A 25,966-nucleotide genomic window follows, 5' to 3' on the forward strand; every position below is an offset into this window, starting at 1 on the left:
ATCAATTAATGTGTCATGTGTCATGTGTCATGTCGCATTATGTATTCAATATAATTTGAGCAATTATCTCAATATTATATTCCTTCTTTTGAGATACAAATATTACATAGACATTTGAAATTTTCTAGTTTGATACGTCCATTGTTTGCTAATAATGCTTGCTATAAAAAGAGTGCAAGAGGTCCTTACTAGATATTACTAGTCATAATACATTGATAATGAAATGAAACCATTGTCAGTGGTGTTAAATGGACTGGGGTGCAGTAGAAGGTGATAATTGTAAGTTAGGTTGTGTGGTGTTTCACTCTCTGTGAATAGAGAATATGTGCTAGGCTTTATCAAAAACATTAGTGTTTTACAGTGCAGATATAGTCGTTCTTAAAACTTTTCAAGCAATACAATCAGTATTTGGAAATTAATAAAGAGCAATCGAGTCATTACAGACACCTCTCTCACGGACAGGGCACCAGAAGCTTTAAAGACTGCACATACACGCATGGCATTCTAAACCACAGCTATTTCAAGGACCTGTACTCTAATGTTGAACATACTGTACATCTCAGTATGTTTAGTTTGTAACTCAGCCATTATTGTCTTTAGCATCGTTCCCAACCCAAGACCATCCTAATCCACAAATAACTGTTTGTCCAAACTGGCCTGTAGTAATTGCTAACGCTGAGGTTGCCACAACAGGAAGAAAAAAATCCAGCAGTACTGTAATTGTCATTTTGCGAGGCTTTTATCTCCAGCTGATCTGATGTAGACAGGTAAACTCATTGGACCCAGTCAAACTCCTGACTCTTTACTTCTCCCCTCTGGGATATCGGCCAGTAATGTGCAGCGAAAAATACACTTTGAGAACTTTTTCATTATTTTAAGAACAAGCTATGATGTGCCCTGTTGGCTTCTTTTCATCATTGGCCCTTGTGGTTGCCAAAGGAATCTGAAATATCCAAAATAAGCTAAATATGTACTAATGTACTATCTGCCAACATCCACCAGGGTACTATAAGTGGAAAATCATGTAAATGTTGTGTTTGCTGTGAACTATCCCTTTAATGGTTAATACAGAGGGTCGGGGAAAGTAATCAGCACAAAGCTTGTTACCAAATCACAGAAATGGGGTGCACCTACATTACATTAAGTAGTCGTTCATAAGAACACTAGATACAGTAGCTAACAATGTGACCTCATATTATGTTGTGCAATATCATAACCAACATCTTTAAGATGTGGGATCTCTATAGACATCAGAAAATACATTCAGAGGTATCTGATTTTCATCCAATTTGGGCTAAACTGCCTGCTTAAAGCACTCCACCCCTTGTTCATTCAACGAGTTGGGCAAGGCACCAGTGACATGGCCTTCCACATTGTAATGTTCAGTCTCTTTCATGATTGCCAGAGCTACTTAGAGGCTTAGAGAGGGGGGAGAAGCAGGCAATTAGTGTGTGAAATAGATATCCCCTGCTTTTCCACCACCAGCCCTGGTTTTCCCAGAATACACTATGTTACCTATGTCAGCAATACCTTGACAAGAAAAGACTGTTCGCTTTAGTTCGTGCTCACCTAGCGAGCATCTCCAGTGGAATCGATGGAATCCCTAATGGAGTTTTAGAGAAATGTTAAGAATTGTTAAGAAACATGCCTTTATTGTTGCAGTAAAGAATGTACATTTATATATATATATATTTAGCTTAAAAGGCTTTCATTTTACATGAATGATAGTGACTACCTGCACACATATTGAGAAATGTAGAGTTTGGCTTCATATGCTTTTGGAATGTATATAAACATACAGTAACAAATAGTATAATGCTCCAAAACAAGAACACAAATAAATATAGTTTTCCCTTACATCTCATTGTTCTTTTGTCATTTTGATGAATCTCTGTGACATTATATCTTATAGCTTATGAAGAAAATATGAATAGATAATGGTTTACAGTTTATAACAAAGGCAGAACGGTAAAATTCTACATCTACAAAGGTCTGCTGAATGTTTTAATATAAAACAATCATTTTATGTTTTGTGTTTTGGTCAATCTATTAATACTTAAAGAAGTGTCATGCAATGGGCACGTCAAAAGTAGGAATAGTATTATCATTTGAAGTAGCAAATGTGTCAGTGTAACTCAATGATTAATACAGTCTCAAATTAGTCCGCCAGGCAAATAGTGCATATAGCGGGATTGTGTATTGCCTTCTGAGGGGAATCCAGAGAGGCAGACATCTCAGACATCAGTGTCCAGCAGTGGCAGGATCATGTCCAGACAAGGAGACAGTGAGTCCTGACTGTGTGTGGAGCTGATCCCTGTGTCTGAGTCTGTGTCTGTAACATCTGTAGGGGACAGGCTGTGTTTCAGTCTCACTGCCTGTGGAACAATGCATGGAGCCGGGCATTTCATAGTCCCGAGCCTGGGCGTTTCCTGCACGCTGTCCCCCACCTGCAGTGTGCTCAGCTGGGAAGCCAGCTGCCAGCAATCCTGGTCCTTGGAAAACAGTGCGGATTCATAGCCCTTCAGCTCCTTCTCCAGCTGGGCCGTTTGGATGTGAAGGGACACGCCGGTGCGCAGACTTAGCCTCAGTTCGGCCTGCAGTCTCTCCAGTTCTGCCGCTTCCCAGGACTGGTCTGGGTCAGAAGTTACCCCTGCCGCTGCCCCCTGTAACTGAGTATCCTTGTCGGGGACCTCCGGCAACGTTAACATGGCCCTCGTCAGCTCTACGTCGATGTCCTGGGACAGTTGGGCTATAAGCTCCTCGTGCCTGAGCAGCTGCATCTCCAACTGGGCCACACCGTCACTAGTATACACGCACTCCTGCAGCAGCTCCTGCTCTGAAACCCCTGGCTGGCTGTCCAGGTTCTGGATGTGGCTGTGGGGGAAGGAGATCGGGGAGAGTGAGGAGAATCCCTCATGGAGAAGCTCTGTATCCTGTTGTCCTCCCTGCAGCTCCATCTCGAAGCGTTCCATCTCACAGTCCAGCTCCCTCATCCTCTGGATCTGATGCCGGATGGTGTGGTCCTGTTGGATAAGTAGCTGAACCATCCTGTCTATCTCCTCGCTGCCCGGAGAAGATCCCACTACCCTCTTCTCCTTATGGATCTTCTCCAGCTTCCTGAAGGCCTTCTTCACCATCCGTTTCTGCCTCTCCACTGGCAGCGACTGGGAGTACTGGGCCGGGCCTTGCTCCCATCTCTTAGCCCCCTTAGCCCCCTTTAATTTGGCCCCCTTCTTGCAGCCTGCTTGGGGTACAAAATCGCTGGCCTTGACCAGGGTGAACTGGATGAACGGTCGCTGGTCTCCCCAGGCGTTCCATAGCCTGAGGATGCGGGTTAATGGGGGCAGAGCCCTCTCAAAGCCTTTCCAGCGCTCTAGCAGGCAGAAGTCTTTAGGGTCGCCATGCAGAATTTTCTTGTTCTCAGGGATGGTCTTGTGGTCGTCCAGCAAGGCCTGCACTATGTCAGCACACGTTGTGTGTTTGGTGACACCGCACACCACCTTCTCCTCATCACACACAGACACCTGGATCTCCTTTCCTAGCACCGTTTCCTTGTCATCTTTGTCCTTCGCTCTAGGAAAAAGACAAATACAAAACATAATAATTTTGGTGTTTGAATAGTCAACAGGTTCTGATATGTTAAGACTTGGTTATACTGTATGTGTTAGACATCAATGGGTATAACTGAAATAACCGTTGAACAGCATGAAATGTCCCAGAATGCAATGATGTGCAATTATGGATAAACCTAGTTTTGACGTGTCATTTCATTAGCCTAATTGCTTTGGGAAAAAGCACATCCTATGGTTGGTTGGTGGTCATCAAGGCAGTCGATGAGCAGAAAATGTAGTCACTCAATTTGCTCAGCACTCCGATTCTGATTCTATTAAATAGTTACTCATCCTCTTACTCATCAGACATGATCACTTTATGATTCCGTTCGGAGCTATTTCACTCCAAAGCCCTCATTATCTTTTTGTCTGGACCATAAAAACCTGAGAAAAAAATCGCCTCCAAAATCGGCTTTTGATTATGTCCCTTATCTAACTCAATGTTTCATTCCTTTGTCTCCTTTCCATGATGGGAAAACCCCATAGCCATGGGCAGTTCAGATCAAACGAGGCAGTGCAGCGCAGATACCAACCCATTAATCACATTAAGCAATAATCAAACGTAATGTCCAGATAGCATTTTGTGACATGGCAATTTTGTTGCAGTACAAGGCACTGAACTTTGTAATGTTTTAATACATGCTACTGTTAACATCGGATGTCTTCAGTAGCTGACTGACTAATATTTTTCAGGCTAATGTCCCTAGAATCTAATTTAATATCTCATATAAGAACATCTAAATAAGTCCTTTAACTGCATCCTATGTCCAAAGGCCAAATACTGCAACATTCTAGAACCAAAGTATCCATATCATTCTTATTGTATGTACTTTCATTATTTAACTCCATCAGATCATAGATCATATCACACATGGTTTTGGTTAGGTGTCTGATATGGTGAGTCTGGTCCTAGTCTTGGTATCTGGTACTGACTCCATTGTCTGACTGTTGGATAAAAGGGTATCTTAGTCTATATCTGTTCTGTTTGTCTGTGGAGAGTTAACCTTCTCTGACCCCAAGATCCAGGTTGGGCTAACATCAAGCTCTTCAGGCACCCTGGAGGCAATGTCAATCATCTCTCTACCAGGCACGAACAAAGCTTCAGAGTGGCCCCTGGATGACATAGTAGTGACACAGTAGTGACACAGTACGTCACACGTATCTGACGCACATGTCTACTGTACAGTCAGTGATGGGAGAAATATACAATAAACGACCTCATTCAAAAGAGTTCAACGGAAAAACCAATCCCCGCTAGCTTAGCTCCTCGTGAAGTGTTGGGTTTAGCTGATATACAGTGCGATATCACCACGTAGTGTTACGTTTTCCAACGGGCATAAAAACACACAGGTGGAGCATTGTGTAAACTCTGAGCTGAACGAGGCCTGAGGAATGCGATATGTAGGCAACAATGCAATAGGCTAGTTAATGGTTATGGAGACCCTTGGAGATGAAAAGGGAATGCAAATACCTGAGCTATGCAGAGAGAGGGAAAACAATCTCCTCGACACGCCTCCAGCATTCACAGACAATCACCATGACGACTTTGACCTAACCATTCCTCCACCTCTTCCCTTGGAAACCCAAGGAGCACTCAGTAACTTGAGAAATCGGAGACTCTCTTCTGTCTCTCGAGATTTAAAGACTGCCTTCTCCTTTCTCAGTGAGGAGAACAGTAGAGTATGGTAGATATAGTACTGTACACTCCCATGGGGCCTTTTCCCCCCAAATTAACTGAAAAATACATTTTTTTAAACACAGAAAAGTTCCATAGACACATGTGAAAACAAGCATGCATTCACACATACACACATACAATTAGTGTTATGGTGGGCCAGCTGACCTAAACCCTCAGCTGTGCAGGAAGTCACAGGAAGGCAGAACATTAGAGGAAGGGAAGCACCTGTGTTTGTCCTGCAGGGCCACAATCAGTGGAACAACGGCAACATCCTGCTACTTCCTGACAGAATACTAGTCTATGGACAGGGAGGAGGAAAACATGAATTCCATAACTAGAGCTGTGTAAATATGGAACATGAGGTGCACACCTAATCTAACACGAGCAAGGAATATGGGTATATTGTGTGAGTATGTCTCTATGGATGTCATATTAACAGTGAGCTGTGCTGGGAATAGTTCCCATCCGATACTGATACATATTCACATCATGGTTAGTGGCATAGTTCACTGGCCCTTTTCTTACGTTTGAGACAGCACCCGAAGCAGAGACCTGTGTCAAAACGTGTTCTCTCTCAGTGAGGAGAAGAGGAGGGTACAACTTGCTCTCTCTCACTCTGAGGACAACCATGTTGACACTTAACCGGTGATAAGATAACAGTGAAGTCGGTGCCAAAACAGTAGACATACACACTGTGTAACACTGGGAACTGTTTGTCTCCTCTCGAGCCAACTCCCTGCCTGGACAAATACAAAGTCTGCATGGGCCAATGGGCTGATTTAATCAAAGCCAATACATTCATGAGGGCTGTGAACTGGTGTGTCACTTCATATGCATAGCTGGGGAATATGTTATGGTTTGGGCAGGAACGTATGTGGGCGCCCTTACAGGTCTACATTGAGAAAATTATATACAGTGCTTTATGACAGAAATGTACATGAATGTGCTGATGAACTTGAGCCAATCGTTTAAAAAAAAACTAAATACAAACTACATACTATCAAAGTCTACATACATGTAGGTTTTATATCCTACTTTATGTCATTGCTAATGTCAAACCTGTGTCATTCAATAATTCCTCATTTAATAGGGAGCTAAATGCAGAGTAATCTACAGAAACCTGAGCAAGCACACTTGACCCCTGAGTAGACGTTGGAAGTACATAAAGGACTGATGTGGAGGAGAAACTCTATTCTATGAAACTACCAGGTGATATGCAGTGTGTATGTTTCTGTGATCTACGTTGGAACACCACAGCATTCATAGTTCACATTGCTAGAGCACTTCTTGTTCCCTAAGACATATCATAACAGTCATTTCATACAGTAAAGACCATCTCATCAATTTAAAAAACCACCCATGGAAAATTTACACTGAAGAACCAAATGCATTTTCTTTAAAGTTTGAACAAGTCCCAACAAGTGAGGCCAAATTATTAGCGCTACTCTATGTCACAACGTGTTGACTGAGTGACACTATCAACTAGACAAACAGGGAAACATGGATCTATTGATATTCTGTGACAGTTGCCCATCTGTGATACAATGAACGTAAACATTTGTTGAGCTGTTGTTATCAAGACTAGTTTGAGTGGGAAGTGACTACACTAGATTACAATATATCGGTGGAGACTGTTGGAAGGAGCTATATTGGAGGAAGGGCTAATATTAATCGCTGTAATGGAATAAACGGAACGGTTATGTTGCTTTACATCCATATTCAAAGAACATAGAAAAAGTAACAGAGCCTGAAGTGCAAGACAGGAACGGTTCTTGGAAGAGTTGTAATAGAGTGAACGCACCAGACCGTTTCACATCTAAATCCTTCTAAAGATACTAGAAACCATCATCATCTTTCATATGTAATCCAAGCCCATCCATTCAATGAAATAAGGCCCGAAGAAAATGGGAGCGAATACTGTACTGTACAGTAAGTGGGGTTAATCCTGTCTGTGTAAAGACATGTCCCACAAGCAGTTTCCCGAACACAAATAACTACGTGGAGGGTACTATCATGTGACGAAACAGGAGGAGACTAGGTCCTCTGTGTTCTAAATGCCATCCTAGGGGATGCCTCACAAATGGCAGCCTACCCTATTGGCCCTGGTCAAAAGTAGTGCACTAAATAGGGAATCGGTTGCCATTTGGGATGCGGCCTGGAGAGGCACACAGTTTTCGGCTCTTATCTTAAGAGGATGAGGGATTTGGAAGGAAATAACATCACTTCTCTATCTGGGTTCGTTGATCTCTAGGATGACTCCCAGTCAGATAGGCATCTGGGAGAAAAGACAAAATAATCTACGCCCTTACCCTATTCTCGTCTCTCCCGGGCCGGTGCAGCACTGGAGAAGAGTCCTTACTGTATTATATGGTTGTGAAGAGAAGTGGCATCCACTTTTAAATGAAAGTATGTTGTTTTCTGATCATTTCAATGGGTCAAATCTGAATTGTCTGACTCTCAGGGTAAATTGTCTTGATCCAACTGAACATAACCATGATTCCTGTCTATCTACATCAGGGGTGTCAAACTCATTCCATGGAGAGCCAATTGTCTGCTGGTTTTTGGTTTCTTCTTTAAATTTGTGACCAATTAAGAACTAGACAACCAGGTTAGGGGAGTTCCTTACCAATCAGTGACCTTAATTCATCAATACCTTTTCAAGGCAGGAGCAAAAACCTGCAGACATTCGTTCCTCCGTGGAATGAGTTTGACACGTGATCTACATATTCTAACATGCTTCAATGGGTCAAATTTTAATTGCCTTGACCTCCAGGGTAAATTAATTTGATCCAGCTGAATATAACCAAGCTTCGTGTCTATCTACACATTCTGACATCGAATAGAACTACAGTATATCATGCTGAATATTTTTTTCCCCTTTAGGATATATCGAAGCCAATCTTTAGGAATGAATCCAACTTGGTGTATCTCCTTGCTACACAACTTAAATTGACATATCTAGAGATCTGAAAACGTGAGATAATTATAGTTGGCCAAGCTGCTGGGTAATTACTACACAACATGAAAAAAATGACATATCTACTGAGGCAACTTGAGCTGAGACTGTTTGAAGTCATCAAAGACAGTCGGACTAGACAGATAAATACTTCACTTGTCGTCAGCTGTGTGTGCAATGAAAATACATTAGTGTCAGACTGGTGCCACTGCCACAATCAGGGTTAGTGATGAATGCCTGAAGAAGTGTCTAAAACATACTCTCAAACTTAAGAGTGTCAGCAAAGTTCATTCAGCCAAACAAAAGCAATTTATTTATTTTTCTCTATAAAAATGTTTTAAGATACTGGAGTAGATTGGAGCTGTTCCAACAACAAGCATCTTTCCTGCATCCTAGATGTGGACTAGCCTAAAGCATGACCACATGCAACATGTCCATTAAGCAGGGAGGCATTAGATGGTGGTTTTAGATGAACCCATCAAATGCTTGCATTTAGGTATTTTAACAAAGAAACAATTATTTATTTGACACATCATCGCTCGCGGCTAAACAACAAATACATTTTTTAATACCTTTCAATGTACAGTGGTCTAGCCTATCTGGGACCATGAAACGTCAAAAAGGGAACCGAGCCACTTAAGGAAATTGCTCAAGCAAATTATACAAGTGTCGATGACAGGATTACCTCTAAACTTGAACCAGGAATGCTCTCTCCCACTGAACAATCTCTCAGGTAGAAACGCTTTATGAAAAACTATCTTAGGTTTAATTACAGATTAGTCTGCATCTTAAGAGCGGGTCAACTCTTATTAGATTCCAAATGATACGTCTTTCTGGCTTAACTCCACACCAAAGTCTACATGGATATTTTGCGCAAATTGTTTTGAAATGATCATATAATTTTTATGCAATTCCATGTCAGACTAAACATGTGTTGACATTTTCTGAACACTTTCTCCAGTGTTATATGAACCCTAGTAATAGCTGATGTGACATGGCCTTGAGTGTCAAAACAAACCTTGGCAAGGGTTTACAATGTGGTGGCGTAGGTATTATTCATGGCCTGACATGTATGTGTTCTTATGTTATTACCATGTTATGACCACTTGAAAGTCACTACTGTCATGATTAGTCTGACTGACTGACAGGAGTCTGCTCACAGTCATCTGTTCATCTGCAGTGTCTAGAGTTGGTCTGACTTAGACATATTGACAGCCACACTTTCCCATCACCACACAATGCAATGCACACACACACGCACGCACGCACGCACGCACGCACGCACGCACGCACGCACGCACACACACACACACACACACACACACACACACACACACACACACACACACACACACACACACACACACACACACACACACACACACACACACACACACACACACACACACACACACACACACAGTCTACTTACAACATTAAAATTGCCATTTCACCTGTTTACAGAACAAAAAACTCCCACAATTTCAACAACAAAAAATGGCACCATTTACCTTCACTGAGCAGGAGAACATTCTAAATACAAAAGAGTTATAGTATATCATAGTCTGGAGGAGATGCAAAAATAGCCTATGCTGTTTTCTCTCACATCAATAGACTCGGAAATGAGAGGTGAATTGTTGAACAGCAACATTGGTGGTATTTTTGGTCAGATGGATAAAACGATTATGTACGTAAAATAAGTTATATTTAGTACCTGGCAGGGGAGCATAAATTCCCTCCTCCACATGTTAAATGTGCCTCATATATAGTATTCTACAGTTCTGAATGCAACAGGTGAGAACTGAAAAATACATCTTACCTGTTTTTCAAACGCGCTTTCAGAAAGTTCTTCCCGAATGGAGCCATAGCAAGCCGCTCAACTGAAACACAATTATCCAAAATGCTGCCAAAATGGGTTACAGCCACTGCATTGCAGGACGTCCGTGACTTTTTCACAAACTGGTGTAGGTTTGTCACTCACAAAAAAGTTGAACACTGTCCCAAATCGGAACGCTTGTCATAGCGCACTTCAGTGAGAGGCCGCCCCATCGTAAAACTGAGGGTGGCGTTTATCCAAAAATGGAGGCGTAAATCTCAGCCGCAATTATTTTGCGCGTTCAAAACTGTTCTTTATAATGACCAACACATCAAAGCATACATTTGCCGTTTTAAAAGAGGACAGAACAGAAGCCAATATCTTTTTTTTGGGGGGGGGGGCAACTTTCTTTGATATACAGTGGGAATATCGATATTCACATTTCTGTTAGAGAGAGCAAATCATTCATGCGTTCATGTTTTTCATATAAGGACTACTTCATCTCTGTGATCACTTGAGAATAGTCGTGTTAGTTAATGGTTTCCCACAATCCAGTAATGTATTAATTTATTACAGCCCACTAGGCAGCATTTAAATGCGCAATGAAGAGCAAGTAGACATAATTTGCTTGAGACTGACGTCTAGCGGGAGTGCATTTTCATCACGATAGCATGACCTATGTATGGTACAATTAGACTATACATAATCGCTGTTTGGGTTTACCAGTAGCCAAGGGTTTTTGATAGAAGTTGTTAATATATTAATACACAAAATGGTTATTACACAAATCATGTATTTATTTATTTCAAATATATGACAATGGAATCGTTGGGGGAAAAAAATAAGAAAACAATATAATATAATAATCACACACATTTTGTTTGATAGTTGAATATGGTGAAAATAAGCCTATAATACAACTCCTATAATAAAACTCCCTATACCCATAGTTATAAATTCACAGCATTTGGTCTCAAGGTAAGAAGAGGGGTACAACTTTACTTTGACCACATTGATCTAGGCTTGATAAGACACCATTAAATCTTAATTTAGACACCACCTAAAACATCCAGAAATAAGGTTTATAGAGTATTTGTAGAGCCCTGAGAGTGTGTCTCTGAATCCCAGTGAAACAGGGGGGTCCTCAACTTCAGACACACAGCTCTCCTTCACAAACAAATCAGAAAACCAATCAATCTACCCACTCTAAAGTAATAAAAATAACCACATATGAAAATAACCATATCTAGAAGTTGTATGATGCAAAACCCTGATGTGTGACGCGGGGATGACGTCTGATGTCAAGATGACACAGCGCCAGGGCTCATAGGTTGAGAAAGAGGGGGAGAGGGTGATGAGAGAGAGAGAAAGGGGGATATGGAAGGGGGAGAGGATGGAGGAATGGAGGATGAAGGAGGGAGTGGGGGGGGGGAGTGGTCCTCTGACATCATTCTACCTCTTATATATTGAGGGAATGGAGCCCAGTGTTCTTCACTTCATTCATTCTACCTACAGCCAGGAGGACACAGTCACACAGTGTCACTGCCAGGAAAAAGAGAACACAAGGAGAAACAGACTGAGTGAGTACACTCCTTCTCCACCTCCACCTCCATCTCTGTCTCTCTTTCTGCATTTGACCCCTAACCCTATGGACTTGGGTCCTGCTTAGCTAGCTGGATTCAGAGTGTGGGATTTTCTCCAAGATGCAGACACAGTTGGCGTTTGTGCTTCTCCTCTGTTTGCCGTGTGGCGTATTATGTTCAGGTAAGCACGGGCATCCTTTGATATCCTTTCCTATTGATGCTAATTGATTTGCTACCTTGCTGAGTGTTATATTGGTTGCATTGTCAACTGACTAGGTTGGATTTAATCTTGAAAGAACAGGACATATACTCAGAGACTACAGACTACCTGAATTCCTCTCAACTGAAACATACTTTTGCAACAGGTGGATTTCACCATGCACACTATAGTTATCTTATCCATTGATTACCCTGACATTCCTATCAAGAAGACACAACCCCTCTGAGATATGCTCTGAATTAGTGGGTATCCTCTAATTCACCCAATGTTGTCAGATTATTTTGTTATTTATATGTCTTGAAAGTATTTAGAGTCCAGAAATGACATTCTTTTATCAAATCATGTTTCTTTGAAATTCTACAAAATTGAATTCACCAAAATTCAAAATATAAGTTTAGTAAGTTGAAGGTAATCTTCTTCAACCTACTTCATATGTAAAGTACACACTTGGAGAGTTGTATTACAGTGCAGCAAAATTTGAATACAATAAATTCATTTTCAACACATTTTTGGTGTGCATCGTCCTAGTGGGGTAGATCTGCAGAGATACAGGGTGTGCATGGGTTTGTTCTAGCCCAGCACAGAACTATCCATCTATCCATTTAATCAATGCCCTAGCCTAGTTGTCTCAGGTGTTTTACAGCTCAGACAGCCAATTGAAACTTTCCTGGATCAGGGTTTGTGGCCACTGGGTTAATTGATGCATGAACACACATCTGACTGTTTGCTCATTGATTAGCTCTCTCTATTCCACCCCCCCCCTCTCTCTGTCACTTTCTCTCTCTCTCTAGCTCTCTCCCTCTCTCTCCCTCGTTCTCTCTCTCGCTCTCGCTCTCTCTCACTCCCTCCCCCTCTCTCTCCCTCTTTCTTTCTTTCTCTTTCTCTTTTTGCTCTCTCTCTCTTCATCCCTCTCCCCCTTTCAAATCATACCGGCTAAAACAACCTGAGAGTATAACCATGACGTGACAGTGTTCTCTGTTTGTTTCAGTCGTTATTATAGCCAGTCTTGGAGAGCCCTCATTCAGTCTTTATTACAACCAGTCTTGAAAAAACCTGGGCACCTCGGGTGTTTAGTGATCCTTACTAATTATACCTCAATTACATAAGCCCTTTAATCCTCTCCGAAAGAAACAGCACATTGTTCCGTTGAGCTTATGAAGCACACAGCTCTGTTGTAGAAATTAACTGATGTTACTGTGGGGTGTGGGCGAGGGGGAGGAGAGGAATCCCATCTAGCAGCACCCAAAACAGCCGTAGCCCTTTCCTGCAGTCAAATGACTAAATCACCCTCTAGTGGCCTCACGGGTGGAATGTTATTCATATATTTCATAATTAATAAACATATATATATTTGATTCAACTGCAGAAAATCCAGTGTTTCTACCTGTGTATCAAACGGTTTTGTTATATTTCAGTCTTCTGTGATGTATATAAAGTGTCATATTGGGATTCAAACTCAAAATGGAATACATTTCAACTCTATATCTGACATGGTACAGGTGTCTTCTTTTTTTTACGCCCATAATAAGACTACTAAGAAACACTCTGTGTGATCCTGATTTAACCCACTGCATTAGTAACTTCCTGGCTCAGGGAGCAAAAGGGATTTGATTGAACATCTAACCAAAGTTTGGTTTTTATCTGAACTCTGTGACACGCTTCAAAATGGATGTGAAAAATCTTTGAGCTTTTCTTGGTTGAGCTTTATTGCACCTTTAGCCGATGTTTGAGGGTCAGGCTCTAACAGAAAGTTATTAGGCTTCAAACCGGGCTTGATTAGGCTATGAGGTCTACATTTGCACCAAACAAATCAATTCCATTGGATAAAGCTGTTGAGGGAAATGCTAGAACAACATTAAGTCAAGGTGATAGAAACCAAGTTTTTATTATGGATTGGAGCACAAAATACCTGAATGATACATGTATGATACCTGTATTAGTATTGTTAGATGCCTACCTGTATGGTACCTGTATGATACCTGTATGATACCTGTATGATACCTGTATGATACCTGTATGATACCTGTATGGTACCTGTATGATACCTGTATTAGTATTGTTAGATGCCTACCTGTATGGTACCTGTATGATACCTGTATGATACCTGTATGATACCTGTATGATACCTGTATGGTACCTGTATGATACCTGTATTAGTATTGTATTGTATGGTACCTGTATGCCTGTACCTGTATGATACCTGTATTAGTATTGTTACATGCCGACCTGTATGGTACCTGGTACCTGTATGATACCTGTATGGTACCTGTATGGTACCTGTATGATACCTGTATGGTACCTGTATGATACCTGTATTAGTATTGTTACATGCCGACCTGTATGGTACCTGTATGATACCTGTATGGTACCTGTATGATACCTGTATGATACCTGTATGGTACCTGTATGGTACCTGTATGATACCTGTATGGTACCTGTATGATACCTGTATGATACCTGTATGATACCTGTATGGTACCTGTATGATACCTGTATGATACCTGTATGGTACCTGTATGATACCTGTATGGTACCTGTATGGTACCTGATACCTGTATGGTACCTGTATGATACCTGTATGATACCTAGATGCCTGTATGATACCTGTATGGTACCTGTATGGTACCTGTATGGTACCTGTATGGTACCTGTATGATACCTGTATGGTACCTGTATGATACCTGTATGATACCTGTATGGTACCTGTATGATACCTGTATGGTACCTGTACATCAGTACTCCAACTCTTGTTTTGTGTCTATCTGACAGATGTTGACCAAGAACAGCGGGCGATAGAAGAGGAGCTATTGAGCAGTCTCTTTACTTCAAAGGTACTATACTGCTTCCTCTTTGCACCTGTCAGATCTGAGGTGTGTGTGTGTGTGTGTGTGTGTGTGTCTGTGTGTGTGTGTGAGCGCTCTTTCATGGGGGCTGGATATAGACCTGTCCTTTAGATATGTCATCTTTCTCTCTGGGTTTCTGTTTCAACTTGAATTGTCTCATAGTTGATTCTATTTGTTCATTGTTTCACAGATTTCTTTATTAGGATATATGATCTTTGAAAAAAACATAATGTTCAATCTAGTACAGTCAATAATCTTCTAATGCACCAGTAAAGCTTTCAAAATCACTTTTTCCATTCACTTCAATACTTTTCGACTCACACCTGCATAAACACACACACACACACACACACACACACACACACACACACACACACACACACACACACACACACACACACACACACACACACACACACACACACACACACACACACACACACACACACACACACACACACACACACACACACACACACACACACACACACACACACACACACACACACACACACACACGCAATGGGAATTGAATTAAAAACGGTTTAAATTCATTCAAGTGTAACATAATTATTACTTCTTCTATATGGGTATTTATCATGGAACTGGAACTAGTGGAGCCTGGAGACTGATTACCTGAGCTAATACCATTCAGATTGTCTCTGACAGCAACATAGCGCCGTGCAGCCGACACGCACACACACGCACACGCACACGCAAGCACACACACACGCACGCACGCACGCACGCACGCACGCACGCACGCACGCACGCACGCACGCACGCACGCACGCACACACACACACACACACACACACACACACACACACACACACACACACACACACACACACACACACACACACACACACACACACACTCCCTACACCCCACTCTCAGTCTGATAATGAGGCGGACACACTGAGACATGACTATGACAAATAAACTCTTGTGATTTATGGTTTATAAGGTTCCTTGGAGGGCTGATTGTAATAATAGGACGCCAGATGAGTGATGGAGCGCTCAAGAAGACACTGGATAGACAGTGTCGTATTAGACAGTGTCATATTAGACAGTGTCGTATTAGACACTTTTTATTTTTCCTCTTTAGATTATACACCCATTACACATGGTTCCTCTTTAGATTATACACCCATTACACATGGTTCCTCTTTAGATTATACACCCATTACACATGGTTCCTCTTTAGATTATACACCCATTACACATGGTTCCTCTTTAGATTATACACCCATTACACATGGTTCCTCTTTAGATTATACACCCATTACACATGGTTCCTCTTTAGATTATACACCCATTACACATGTTTCCTCTTTAGATTATACACCCATTACACATGGTTCCTCTTTAGATTATACACCCATTACACATGGTTCCTCTTTAGATTATACACCCATTACACATGGTTCCTCTTTAGATTATACACCCATTACACATGTTTCCTCTTTAGATTATACACCCATTACACATGGTTCCTCTTTAGATGATACACCCATTACACATGGTTCCTCTTTAGATTATACACCCATTACACATGGTTCCTCTTTAGATTATACACCCATTACACATGGTTCCTCTTTAGATTATACACCCATTACACATGGTTCCTCTTTAGATGATACACCCATTACACATGGTTCCTCTTTAGATTATACACCCATTACACATGGTTCCTCTTTAGATTATACACCCATTACACATGGTTCCTCTTTAGATTATACACCCATTACACATGGTTCCTCTTTAGATTATACACCCATTACACATGGTTCCTCTCTAGATTATACACCCATTACACATGGTTCCTCTTTAGATGATACACCCATCACACATGGTTCCTCTTTAGATGATACACAGATTACACATGGTTCCTCTCTAGATTATACACCCATTACACATGGTTCCTCTTTAGATGATACACAGATTACACATTGTTCCTGTTTAGATTATACACCCATTACACATGGTTCCTCTTTAGATTATACACCCATTACACATAGTTCCTCTTTAGATTATACACCCATTACACATAGTTCCTCTTTAGATGATACACCCATTACACATAGTTCCTCTTTAGATTATACACAGATTACACATGGTTCCTCTTTAGATTATACACCCATGGTTCCTCTTTAGATTATACACCCATTACACATGGTTCCTCTTTAGATTATACACCCATTACACATGGTTCCTCTTTAGATTATACACCCATTACACATAGTTCCTCTTTAGATTATACACCCATTACACATGGTTCCTCTTTAGATTATACACCCATTACACATGGTTCCTCTTTAGATTATACACCCATTACACATGGTTCCTCTTTAGATTATACACCCATTACACATGGTTCCTCTTTAGATTATACACCCATTACACATGGTTCCTCTTTAGATTATACACCCATTACACATGGTTCCTCTTTAGATTATACACCCATTACACATGGTTCCTCTTTAGATTATACACCCATTACACATGGTTCCTCTTTAGATTATACACCCATTACACATGGTTCCTCTTTATACACCCATTACACATGAGATTATACACCCATTACACATGGTTCCTCTTTAGATTATACACCCTCTTTAGATTACACATGGTTCCTCTTTAGATTATACACCCATTACACATGGTTCCTCTTTAGATTATACACCCATTACACATGGTTCCTCTTTAGATTATACACCCATTACACATGGTTCCTCTTTAGATTATACACCCATTACACATGGTTCCTCTTTAGATTATACACCCATTACACATGGTTCCTCTTTAGATTATACACCCATTACACATGGTTCCTCTTTAGATTATACACCCATTACACATGGTTCCTCTTTATACACCCATTACACATGATTATACACCCATTACACATGGTTCCTCTTTAGATTATACACCCATTACACATGGTTCCTCTTTTCCTCTTTAGATTATACACCCATTACACATGGTTCCTCTTTAGATGATACACCCATTACACATGGTTCCTCTTTAGATTATACACCCATTACACATGGTTCCTCTTTAGATTATACACCCATTACACATGGTTCCTCTTTAGATTATACACCCATTACACATGGTTCCTCTTTAGATTATACACCCATTACACATGGTTCCTCTTTAGATTATACACCCATTACACATGGTTCCTCTTTAGATTATACACCCATTACCATGGTTCCTCTTTAGATTATACACCCATGGTTCCTCTTTAGATTATACACCCATTACACATGGTTCCTCTTTAGATTATACACCCATTACACATGGTTCCTCTTTAGATTATACACCCATTACACATGGTTCCTCTTTAGATTATACACCCATTACACATGGTTCCTCTACACCCATTAGATTTTAGATACACCCATTACACATGGTTCCTCTTTAGATTATACACCCATTACACATTATACACCCATTCCTCTCTTAGATTATACACCCATTACACATGGTTCCTCTTTAGATTATACACCCATTACACATGGTTCCTCTTTAGATGATACACCCATTACACATAGTTCCTCTTTAGATTATACACCCATTACACATGGTTCCTCTTTAGATTATACACCCATTACACATGGTTCCTCTTTAGATTATACACCCATTACACATGGTTCCTCTTTAGATTATACACCCATTACACATGGTTCCTCTTTAGATTATACACCCATTACACATGGTTCCTCTTTTATACACCCATTACACATGGTTCCTCTTTAGATTATACACCCATTACACATGGTTCCTCTTTAGATTATACACCCATTACACATGGTTCCTCTTTATACACCCATTACACATGATTATACACCCATTACACATGGTTCCTCTTTAGATTATACACCCATTACACATGGTTCCTCTCTATATTATACACCCATTACACATAGTTCCTCTCTATATTATACACCCATTACACATAGTTCCTCTCTAGATTATACACCCATTACACATAGTTCCTCTTTATTATACACCCATTACACATAGTTCCTCTTTAGATTATACACCCATTACACATAGTTCCTCTTTAGATTATACACAGATTACACATGGTTCCTCTTTAGATGATACACAGATTACACATGGTTCCTCTCTAGATTATACACCCATTACACATAGTTCCTCTCTAGATTATACACCCATTACACATGGTTCCTCTCTAGATTATACACCCATTACACATAGTTCCTCTTTAGATTATACACCCATTACACATGGGTCCTCTTTAGATGATACACCCATTACACATAGTTCCTCTTTAGGTTATACACCCAATATCTGTTGAAATAGGTTGACTATTGTTTCCATGACACTTGTTGGTGATCTTATTTGGCAGCTGTTTGACAGGCCATGAAAAGACAACTGCACAAATGATCAGTGGTGTTAAACACCAGTTTATGACTTCATTAGTATCTGTCATGTCAGTCTTTAACTGCTGCATGCATTCCCACATATTTTACTAAACAGAATAGAAAAGAGTGGAATTAGAACATGGAATTAGACGGAAGCTCGCGTTGACATTCAAAGGTAATTTCCGACATTTGCAGCGTTTACCGTGAGCTGACATTTACAGTGTTGACTGTGAGCTGACATTTGCAGCGTTTACCGTGAGCTGACATTTACAGTGTTGACTGTGAGCTGACATTTACAGTGTTGACTGTGAGCTGACATTTACAGTGTTGACTGTGGGCTGACATTTACAGTGTTGATGAGCTGACATTTACAGTGTTGACCGTGAGCTGACATTTACAGTGTTGGCCGTGAGCTGACATTTACAGTGTTGACTGTGAGCTGACATTTACAGTGTTGACCGTGAGCTGACATTTACAGTGTTGACCGTGAGCTGACATTTACAGTGTTGACTGTGAGCTGACATTTACAGTGTTGATGAGCTGACATTTACAGTGTTGACCGTGAGCTGACATTTACAGTGTTGACTGTGAGCTGACATTTACAGTGTTGACCGTGAGCTGACATTTACAGTGTTGATGAGCTGACATTTACAGTGTTGACCGTGAGCTGACATTTACAGTGTTGACCGTGAGATGACATGTACAGTGTTGACCGTGAGCTGACATTTACAGTGTTGACCGTGAGCTGACATTTACAGTGTTGATCGTGAGCTGACATTTACAGTGTTGACCGTGAGCTGACATTTACAGTGTTGACTGTGAGATGACATTTACAGTGTTGACTGTGAGCTGACATTTACAGTGTTGATGAGCTGACATTTACAGTGTTGACCGTGAGCTGACATTTACAGTGTTGACCGTGAGCTGACATTTACAGTGTTGACCGTGAGCTGACATTTACAGTGTTGACTGTGAGCTGACATTTACAGTGTTGACTGTGAGCTGACATTTACAGTGTTGACCGTGAGCTGACATTTACAGTGTTGACTGTGAGCTGACATTTACAGTGTTGATGAGCTGACATTTACAGTGTTGACCGTGAGCTGACATTTACAGTGTTGACCGTGAGCTGACATTTACAGTGTTGACCGTGAATGCAGTCTCCGCTGACGCGGGAACATTGCCTTTACATTTTCGTCAAGCTGTTTCAGTCAATCAATTGGTGAGTAAGGTGAGATAAACTTATTCTGGATTAACCAGTAGCCAGTGTCTTAAAGGAATAGTTCATTTAATAATGGCTGGTGTAGTAATCTAGCCAGTGGATAATCTCGGCACAGACAATTCAATAGAAAGTTGGGACGGGCCATTTAAAATGGCAGTTAGTCACTCTGCTGGGGATGCAGGCATTATTGGACCATTCCTGCTCCATAAACACGGGATCCGTCCCTCAGTCCCTCATTGGTTAAGTGACACTGAGCGAAAAGATACTGACGAAGGACGAGACACAATTAAAAGTGAACCTACCACTCGTCTCACAACTCAGTGTTTTAATAAACTGTTCATTTGGAAGTAAACAAGACCTCATTTGCAATTGTAGGGTTCTCTAAATGTTAATATTGTCAGGAACTCACAACACTATCCAGCCAGACCGAGGCATCATTTCTGTCTTGTCTCTGGAGTGGTTTATGACTCAGAATGCTCGGTACGATACATATCCACTCTGTGCCATTTCTCCCCCCTGGCCTATAAAATCCATATGTAATATCTAACAACTCCTCTCTCAACAATGGCTATGCCAGGAAATAAAAGTGCTATCCTATGCCATCTATAAAAGCAAAGCTGATAGGTGAGATGGGATTTGAGATGATTTAGAAGCTCCAATCTTATATTCCTTATGACTCTGTTCATCATTGTCAGTGACACCCGGGAGGGAGTCTGGGCTGTGCGCTGTTAGGGAGTCGGCCCACGCACAGGGGTCCCCACAGGCAGCGGCAGGGGCTTCACACCATCCAATACCACACGCTCAAACTAGACTATCATACAGCAGGCTTGGAGCTAGATAAGGTTAAGATCTGATCTGTTGCCATGAATTGTGAGAGGGAGCAGAAAGCACAGATATTCACACACACGCACGCACACGCACGCACACACACAGTCTTACACAGCACAGCTAACCTTCTGGGGACATACAATTCAGTCCCATTCAAAATCCTATTTTCCTTAACCCCTAACCCTAACCTGTACCCTCACCCTAACTCTAACCCTAAACCTAACCTAACTTTAACTTTAACCTAAACCGAAACCCTAGCTCCTAACCCTAACCCTAAACCTAAACCTAATTCTAACCCTAACACTAATTCTAACCCTAACACTAATCCTAACACTAATTCTAACCTTAACCCTAAACACCCTAGAAATAGCATTTGACCTTGTGGGGACTAACAAAATGTCCCCAGTTGGTCAAATTTGTGTTTGTTTACTATTCTTGTGGGGACTTATGGTCTCCACAAGTATAGTTAAACACGTACACACACACACACACACACCCACACGCACGCACACACGCACACACACACACAGTCTTAATTATTTTTTATCGTCTCCCACATGAAACAGAGCAAGCAGAACGCCCCCTACTGGCGTGTGTCCCTGGTGAATGTGTGCAGGATGGTGAACAGCCTGATAAACAGCCGGTTGTGGAGAGAACAGGTGGAGTATAACACTGGGGAGGAGCTGGGGGAGAGGCTGGCCTCCCTGCCGGAGCCCTTGGATGAGCTCCTCGATCTACAGCACATCTGCAGAGTACTGCAGCCCCGAGAGGTGAGGGACGGACACAGGGATGCATGCATACATAGTGTACACTGGGATATACAGACGCTAAGGACTGGATTCGGAGGTGTCGGAGGTGGAACTCAATTAGAGCTGTCAAATCCACAAGAGGCTCGTTGCGGTACCTTATCGCGGACACTGCCATTGTGTGCAACGAAACCACACCCGACTATAATCCAACAAATCCCATGCAGACACGTTACAAGTTCATACACTCGAATTAGACTGACAGGCTACAATCCTCCCATCCAAATTAACATCAAAAACATGCATTAGCCTCACATCAACGGTTTGACATTTCAGAGTCATTATTTCTACCATGGATAGAGCCTACACTGTCTAGTACCGTTTTGAACATTTAGCTCAGTAGGGATAATAAGGAAGGGATTGGTTTGTGACACAACACAGCAGCTACTCCCCGATTTGTCAGCTCCTACCACAGTTATACCACAGTTACTACCGTCAAAACATCAGCTCGATCTGATTGAATCAGGCCACATGCAGGGATGACCATACCGACACCTACAATGACAGAGACTGATACACAGCAAAGAGAGCAATTTTCCCCAGTTGAATAGAAAACACACACACACTTTGCATACACACATATAGAAAACAAGCACAGGGATGAGCATTGTAGGTCTACAGAGAGCAGTGCGCACACAAAAAGACATGCTTCTACACCTGCATTACTTGCTGTTTGGGGTTTTAGGCTGGGTTTCTGTACAGCACTTTGAGATATCAGCTGATGTACGAAGGGCTATATAAATACATTTGATTTGATTTGATTTTGATATAAACAGGGCCACACACATATCGCTCACCCACGATGAGCATCTATCCCTGGGCCCTGCACAGCGCTAAATACCCACAATGAGCATCTATCCCTGGGCCCTGCACAGCGCTAAATACCCACGATGAGCATCTATCCCTGGGCCCTGCACAGCGCTAAATACCCCCTGGGCCCTGCAGCGATGAGCATCTATCCCTGGGCCCTGCACAGGCCCCACGATGAGCATCATCCCTGGGCCCTGCAGCGATGAGCTGAATCTATCCCTGGGCCCTGCACGATGAGCATCTATCCCTGGGCCCTGCACAGCGCTAAATACCCACGATGAGCATCTATCCCTGGGCCCTGCACAGCGCTAAATACCCACGATGAGCATCTATCCCTGGGCCCTGCACAGCGCTAAATACCCACGATGAGCATCTATCCCTGGGCCCTGCACAGCGCTAAATACCCACGATGAGCATCTATCCCTGGGCCCTGATGAGCACAGGGCCCTGCACAGCGCTAAATGCCCACGATGAGCATCCATGCCTGGGCCCTTGCACAGCGCTGAACACCCCTCGTTAAATGAGCATCCTTCTCCTGGGCCTCTTTTCTCAAATGCATCTGAGCATCACGTTGATGTGCACAATGTCACCTTAAACACCTATCCTTCTCCTCGTCTCTTTTCTCAAGCATCTCCATCACGTTGATGTGCACAATGTCAGCTTCTCCATCACATTGATGTGCACACTGTCAGCTTCTCCATCACATTGATGTGCACACTGTCAGCTTCTCCATCACATTGATGTGCACACTGTCAGCTTCTCCATCACATTGATGTGCACACTGTCAGCTTCTCCATCACGTTGATGTGCACACTGTCAGCTTCTCCATCACGTTGATGTGCACACTGTCAGCTTCTCCATCACGTTGATGTGCACACTGTCAGCTTCTCCATCACATTGATGTGCACACTGTCAGCTTCTCCATCACGTTGATGTGCACACTGTCAGCTTCTCCATCACGTTGATGTGCACACTGTCAGCTTCTCCATCACATTGATGTGCACACTGTCAGCATCTCCATCACATTGATGTGCACACTGTCAGCTTCTCCATCACGTTGATGTGCACACTGTCAGCTTCTCCATCACGTTTATGTGCACACTGTCAGCTTCTCCATCACGTTGATGTGCACACTGTCAGCTTCTCCATCATGTTGATGTGCACACTGTCAGCTTCTCCATCACGTTGATGTGCACACTGTCAGCTTCTCCATCATGTTGATGTGCACACTGTCAGCTTCTCCATCATGTTGATGTGCACACTGTCAGCTTCTCCATCACGTTGATGTGCACACTGTCAGCTTCTCCATCACATTGGCAGCTTCATTAAATAGTACCCGCAAAACACGTCAACAGTGAAGAGGTGACTCCGGAATGCTGGCCTTCGAGGCAGAGTTCCTCTGTCCAGTGTCTGTGTTCTTTTGCCCATCTTAATCTGATCTTTTTATTGGCCAGTCTGAGATATGGCTTTTTCTTTGCAACACTGCCTAGAAGGCCAGCATCCCGGAGTCGCCCCTTCACTGTTGATGTTGAGACTGGCGTTTTGCAGGTACTATTTAATGAAACTACCAGTTGAGGACCTAGACTTGGCACTCCAGTACTGCTTGTCGTGCTGTAGCAGAGAGAACAGTCTATGACTACAGTGGCTGGAGTCTTTGACAGTTGAGGACTTGTTTAGGACTTGTTGAGGACTTGTGAGGCGTCTGTTTCTCAAACTAGTGTACTTGTCCTCTTGCTCAGTTGTGCACCAGGGCCTCCCATTCCTCTTTCTATTCTGGTTAGAGACCATTTGCGCTGTTCTGTGAAGGGAGTAGTACACAGCGTTGTACGAGATCTTCAGTTTCTTAGCATATAGCCTTAATTTCTCAGAAGAAGAATAGACTGACAAGTTTCAAAAGAAAGTGCTTTGTTTCTGGCCATTTTGAGCCTGTAATTGAACCCACAAATGCTGATGCTCCATAGTCTATAGAAGGACAGTTTTATTGCTTTTTTAATCAGAACAACAGTTTTCAACTGTGATAACATAATTACAAAATGTTTTTCTAAGGACCAATTAGCCTTTTAAAATGATAAACTTGGAGTAACTAACACAACGTGTCATTGGAACACAGGAGTGATGGTTGCTGATAATGGGCCTCTGCGCCTACGTAGATATTCCATAAAAAATCTTCCATTTCCAGCTGCAGTAGTAATTTACAACAATAACAATGTCTACACTATATTTCTGATCAATTTGATGTTATTTTCATGGACAAAAATGTGCTTTTCTTTCAAAAACAAGGACATTTCTAAGTGACCCCAAACTTTTGAACGGTAGTGTACATGTACATATTACCTCGACATTGACTCTGTACCGGTACCCCTGTATGTAGCCTCGCTATTTTTATTTTACTGCTGCTCTTTAATTGTTGTTGGTTAAGGGCTTGTAAGTAAGCATTTCACTATAAGGTCTACACATGTTGTATTCGGTGCATGTGACAAATAATATTTGATTTGATTATTCTGTTTTTCTTTACAGCTGCTTGACAACTCTCAAGAGTACCTTGAAGCCGATCAAAACAGTGACAACCCGCTCAAAAGGAAATCACCGTATATTTTTAAGAGGCAAGTGAAAAACACCAAAGCTCGGAGGCCGTACATCTTGAAGCGGAGTACATTTTACTGATCCACCCCCGGGAGGAGAAAGAAAGACACTATACATTCTGTGGATATGTGACCATACGTGCTCTCTGTTGTAGTGTTATTACTGATGTTTCTGCAGTGTTTCGTCCATACAGATGATATCTCAAACCTGTGTCTGTCACTATAGGTCTCTACTCACATTCTAGGCCCAATCCTGCTCCAAAAAGAGAGGACCAATTGAAATAAAAGCATACAAAAGCAGTAAGAAAGTGTGTATCTTTTGAGAGACTTTATATTTACTATATGTGTTCACTCCATGTATTTTCTTTCCAATGTGATTAAACAATACACATTTCAAAACCACTAAGATGTGACAGTGTTTTTTCAGAACTCTAGCTGTTTATAATAGCAAACATCAGGAGACTGAAAATATTTGGCATGGATCCTCAGATCCTCAAAAGGTTCTACAGCTGCACCATCGAGAGCGTCCTGACCGGTTGCATCACTGCCTGGTATGGCAACTGCTCGGCCTCCAACCGCAAGGCACTACAGAGGATAATGAGTATGGCACG

At 41.9% G+C, this 25,966-nt stretch overlaps 2 protein-coding genes across 2 annotated transcripts; one reads left to right on the forward strand and one right to left on the reverse strand.

Moving 5' to 3' along the window:
• Positions 1-1,617: 1,617 nt before the first annotated feature.
• rassf9 (Ras association domain family member 9) lies at positions 1,618-10,266 on the reverse strand. Its single transcript, XM_046345477.1, has 2 exons — positions 10,065-10,266; positions 1,618-3,573 (listed from the first exon to the last, which is right to left on the reverse strand). Exons 1-2 carry the CDS (start codon positions 10,109-10,111, stop codon positions 2,235-2,237), a joined length of 1,386 nt encoding a protein of 461 aa, XP_046201433.1. The 5' UTR covers positions 10,112-10,266; the 3' UTR covers positions 1,618-2,234.
• Positions 10,267-11,575: 1,309 nt separating this feature from the next.
• nts (neurotensin) lies at positions 11,576-25,721 on the forward strand. The gene is made up of 5 exons (XM_046302874.1): positions 11,576-11,641; positions 11,731-11,825; positions 14,634-14,695; positions 21,724-21,927; positions 25,291-25,721. Exons 2-5 carry the CDS (start codon positions 11,765-11,767, stop codon positions 25,435-25,437), a joined length of 474 nt encoding a protein of 157 aa, XP_046158830.1. The 5' UTR covers positions 11,576-11,641; positions 11,731-11,764; the 3' UTR covers positions 25,438-25,721.
• The last annotated feature ends 245 nt before the right edge of the window (positions 25,722-25,966 follow it).

The sequence above is a fragment of the Oncorhynchus gorbuscha genome, linkage group LG01 (genome assembly GCF_021184085.1).
Source record: "Oncorhynchus gorbuscha isolate QuinsamMale2020 ecotype Even-year linkage group LG01, OgorEven_v1.0, whole genome shotgun sequence".
NCBI classification, from domain to species: Eukaryota; Metazoa; Chordata; class Actinopteri; order Salmoniformes; family Salmonidae; genus Oncorhynchus; species Oncorhynchus gorbuscha.

What these genes read in the sequence shown, in the direction of transcription:
- nts (XM_046302874.1), top strand. Translation starts at nt 11,765, where the DNA reads ATGCAGACACAGTTGGCGTTTGTGCTTCTCCTCTGTTTGCCGTGTGGC. An exon ending in GTGTGGCGTATTATGTTCAG is followed by an intron (nt 11,826 to 14,633) that starts GTAAGCACGGGC and finishes TCTATCTGACAG; the next exon opens with ATGTTGACCAAGAACAGCGG. An exon ending in GAGTACTGCAGCCCCGAGAG is followed by an intron (nt 21,928 to 25,290) that starts GTGAGGGACGGA and finishes TTTTCTTTACAG; the next exon opens with CTGCTTGACAACTCTCAAGA.
- rassf9 (XM_046345477.1), bottom strand. Translation starts at nt 10,111, where the DNA reads ATGGCTCCATTCGGGAAGAACTTTCTGAAAGCGCGTTTGAAAAACAG. An exon ending in AAAGCGCGTTTGAAAAACAG is followed by an intron (nt 3,574 to 10,064) that starts GTAAGATGTATT and finishes TCTTTTTCCTAG; the next exon opens with AGCGAAGGACAAAGATGACA.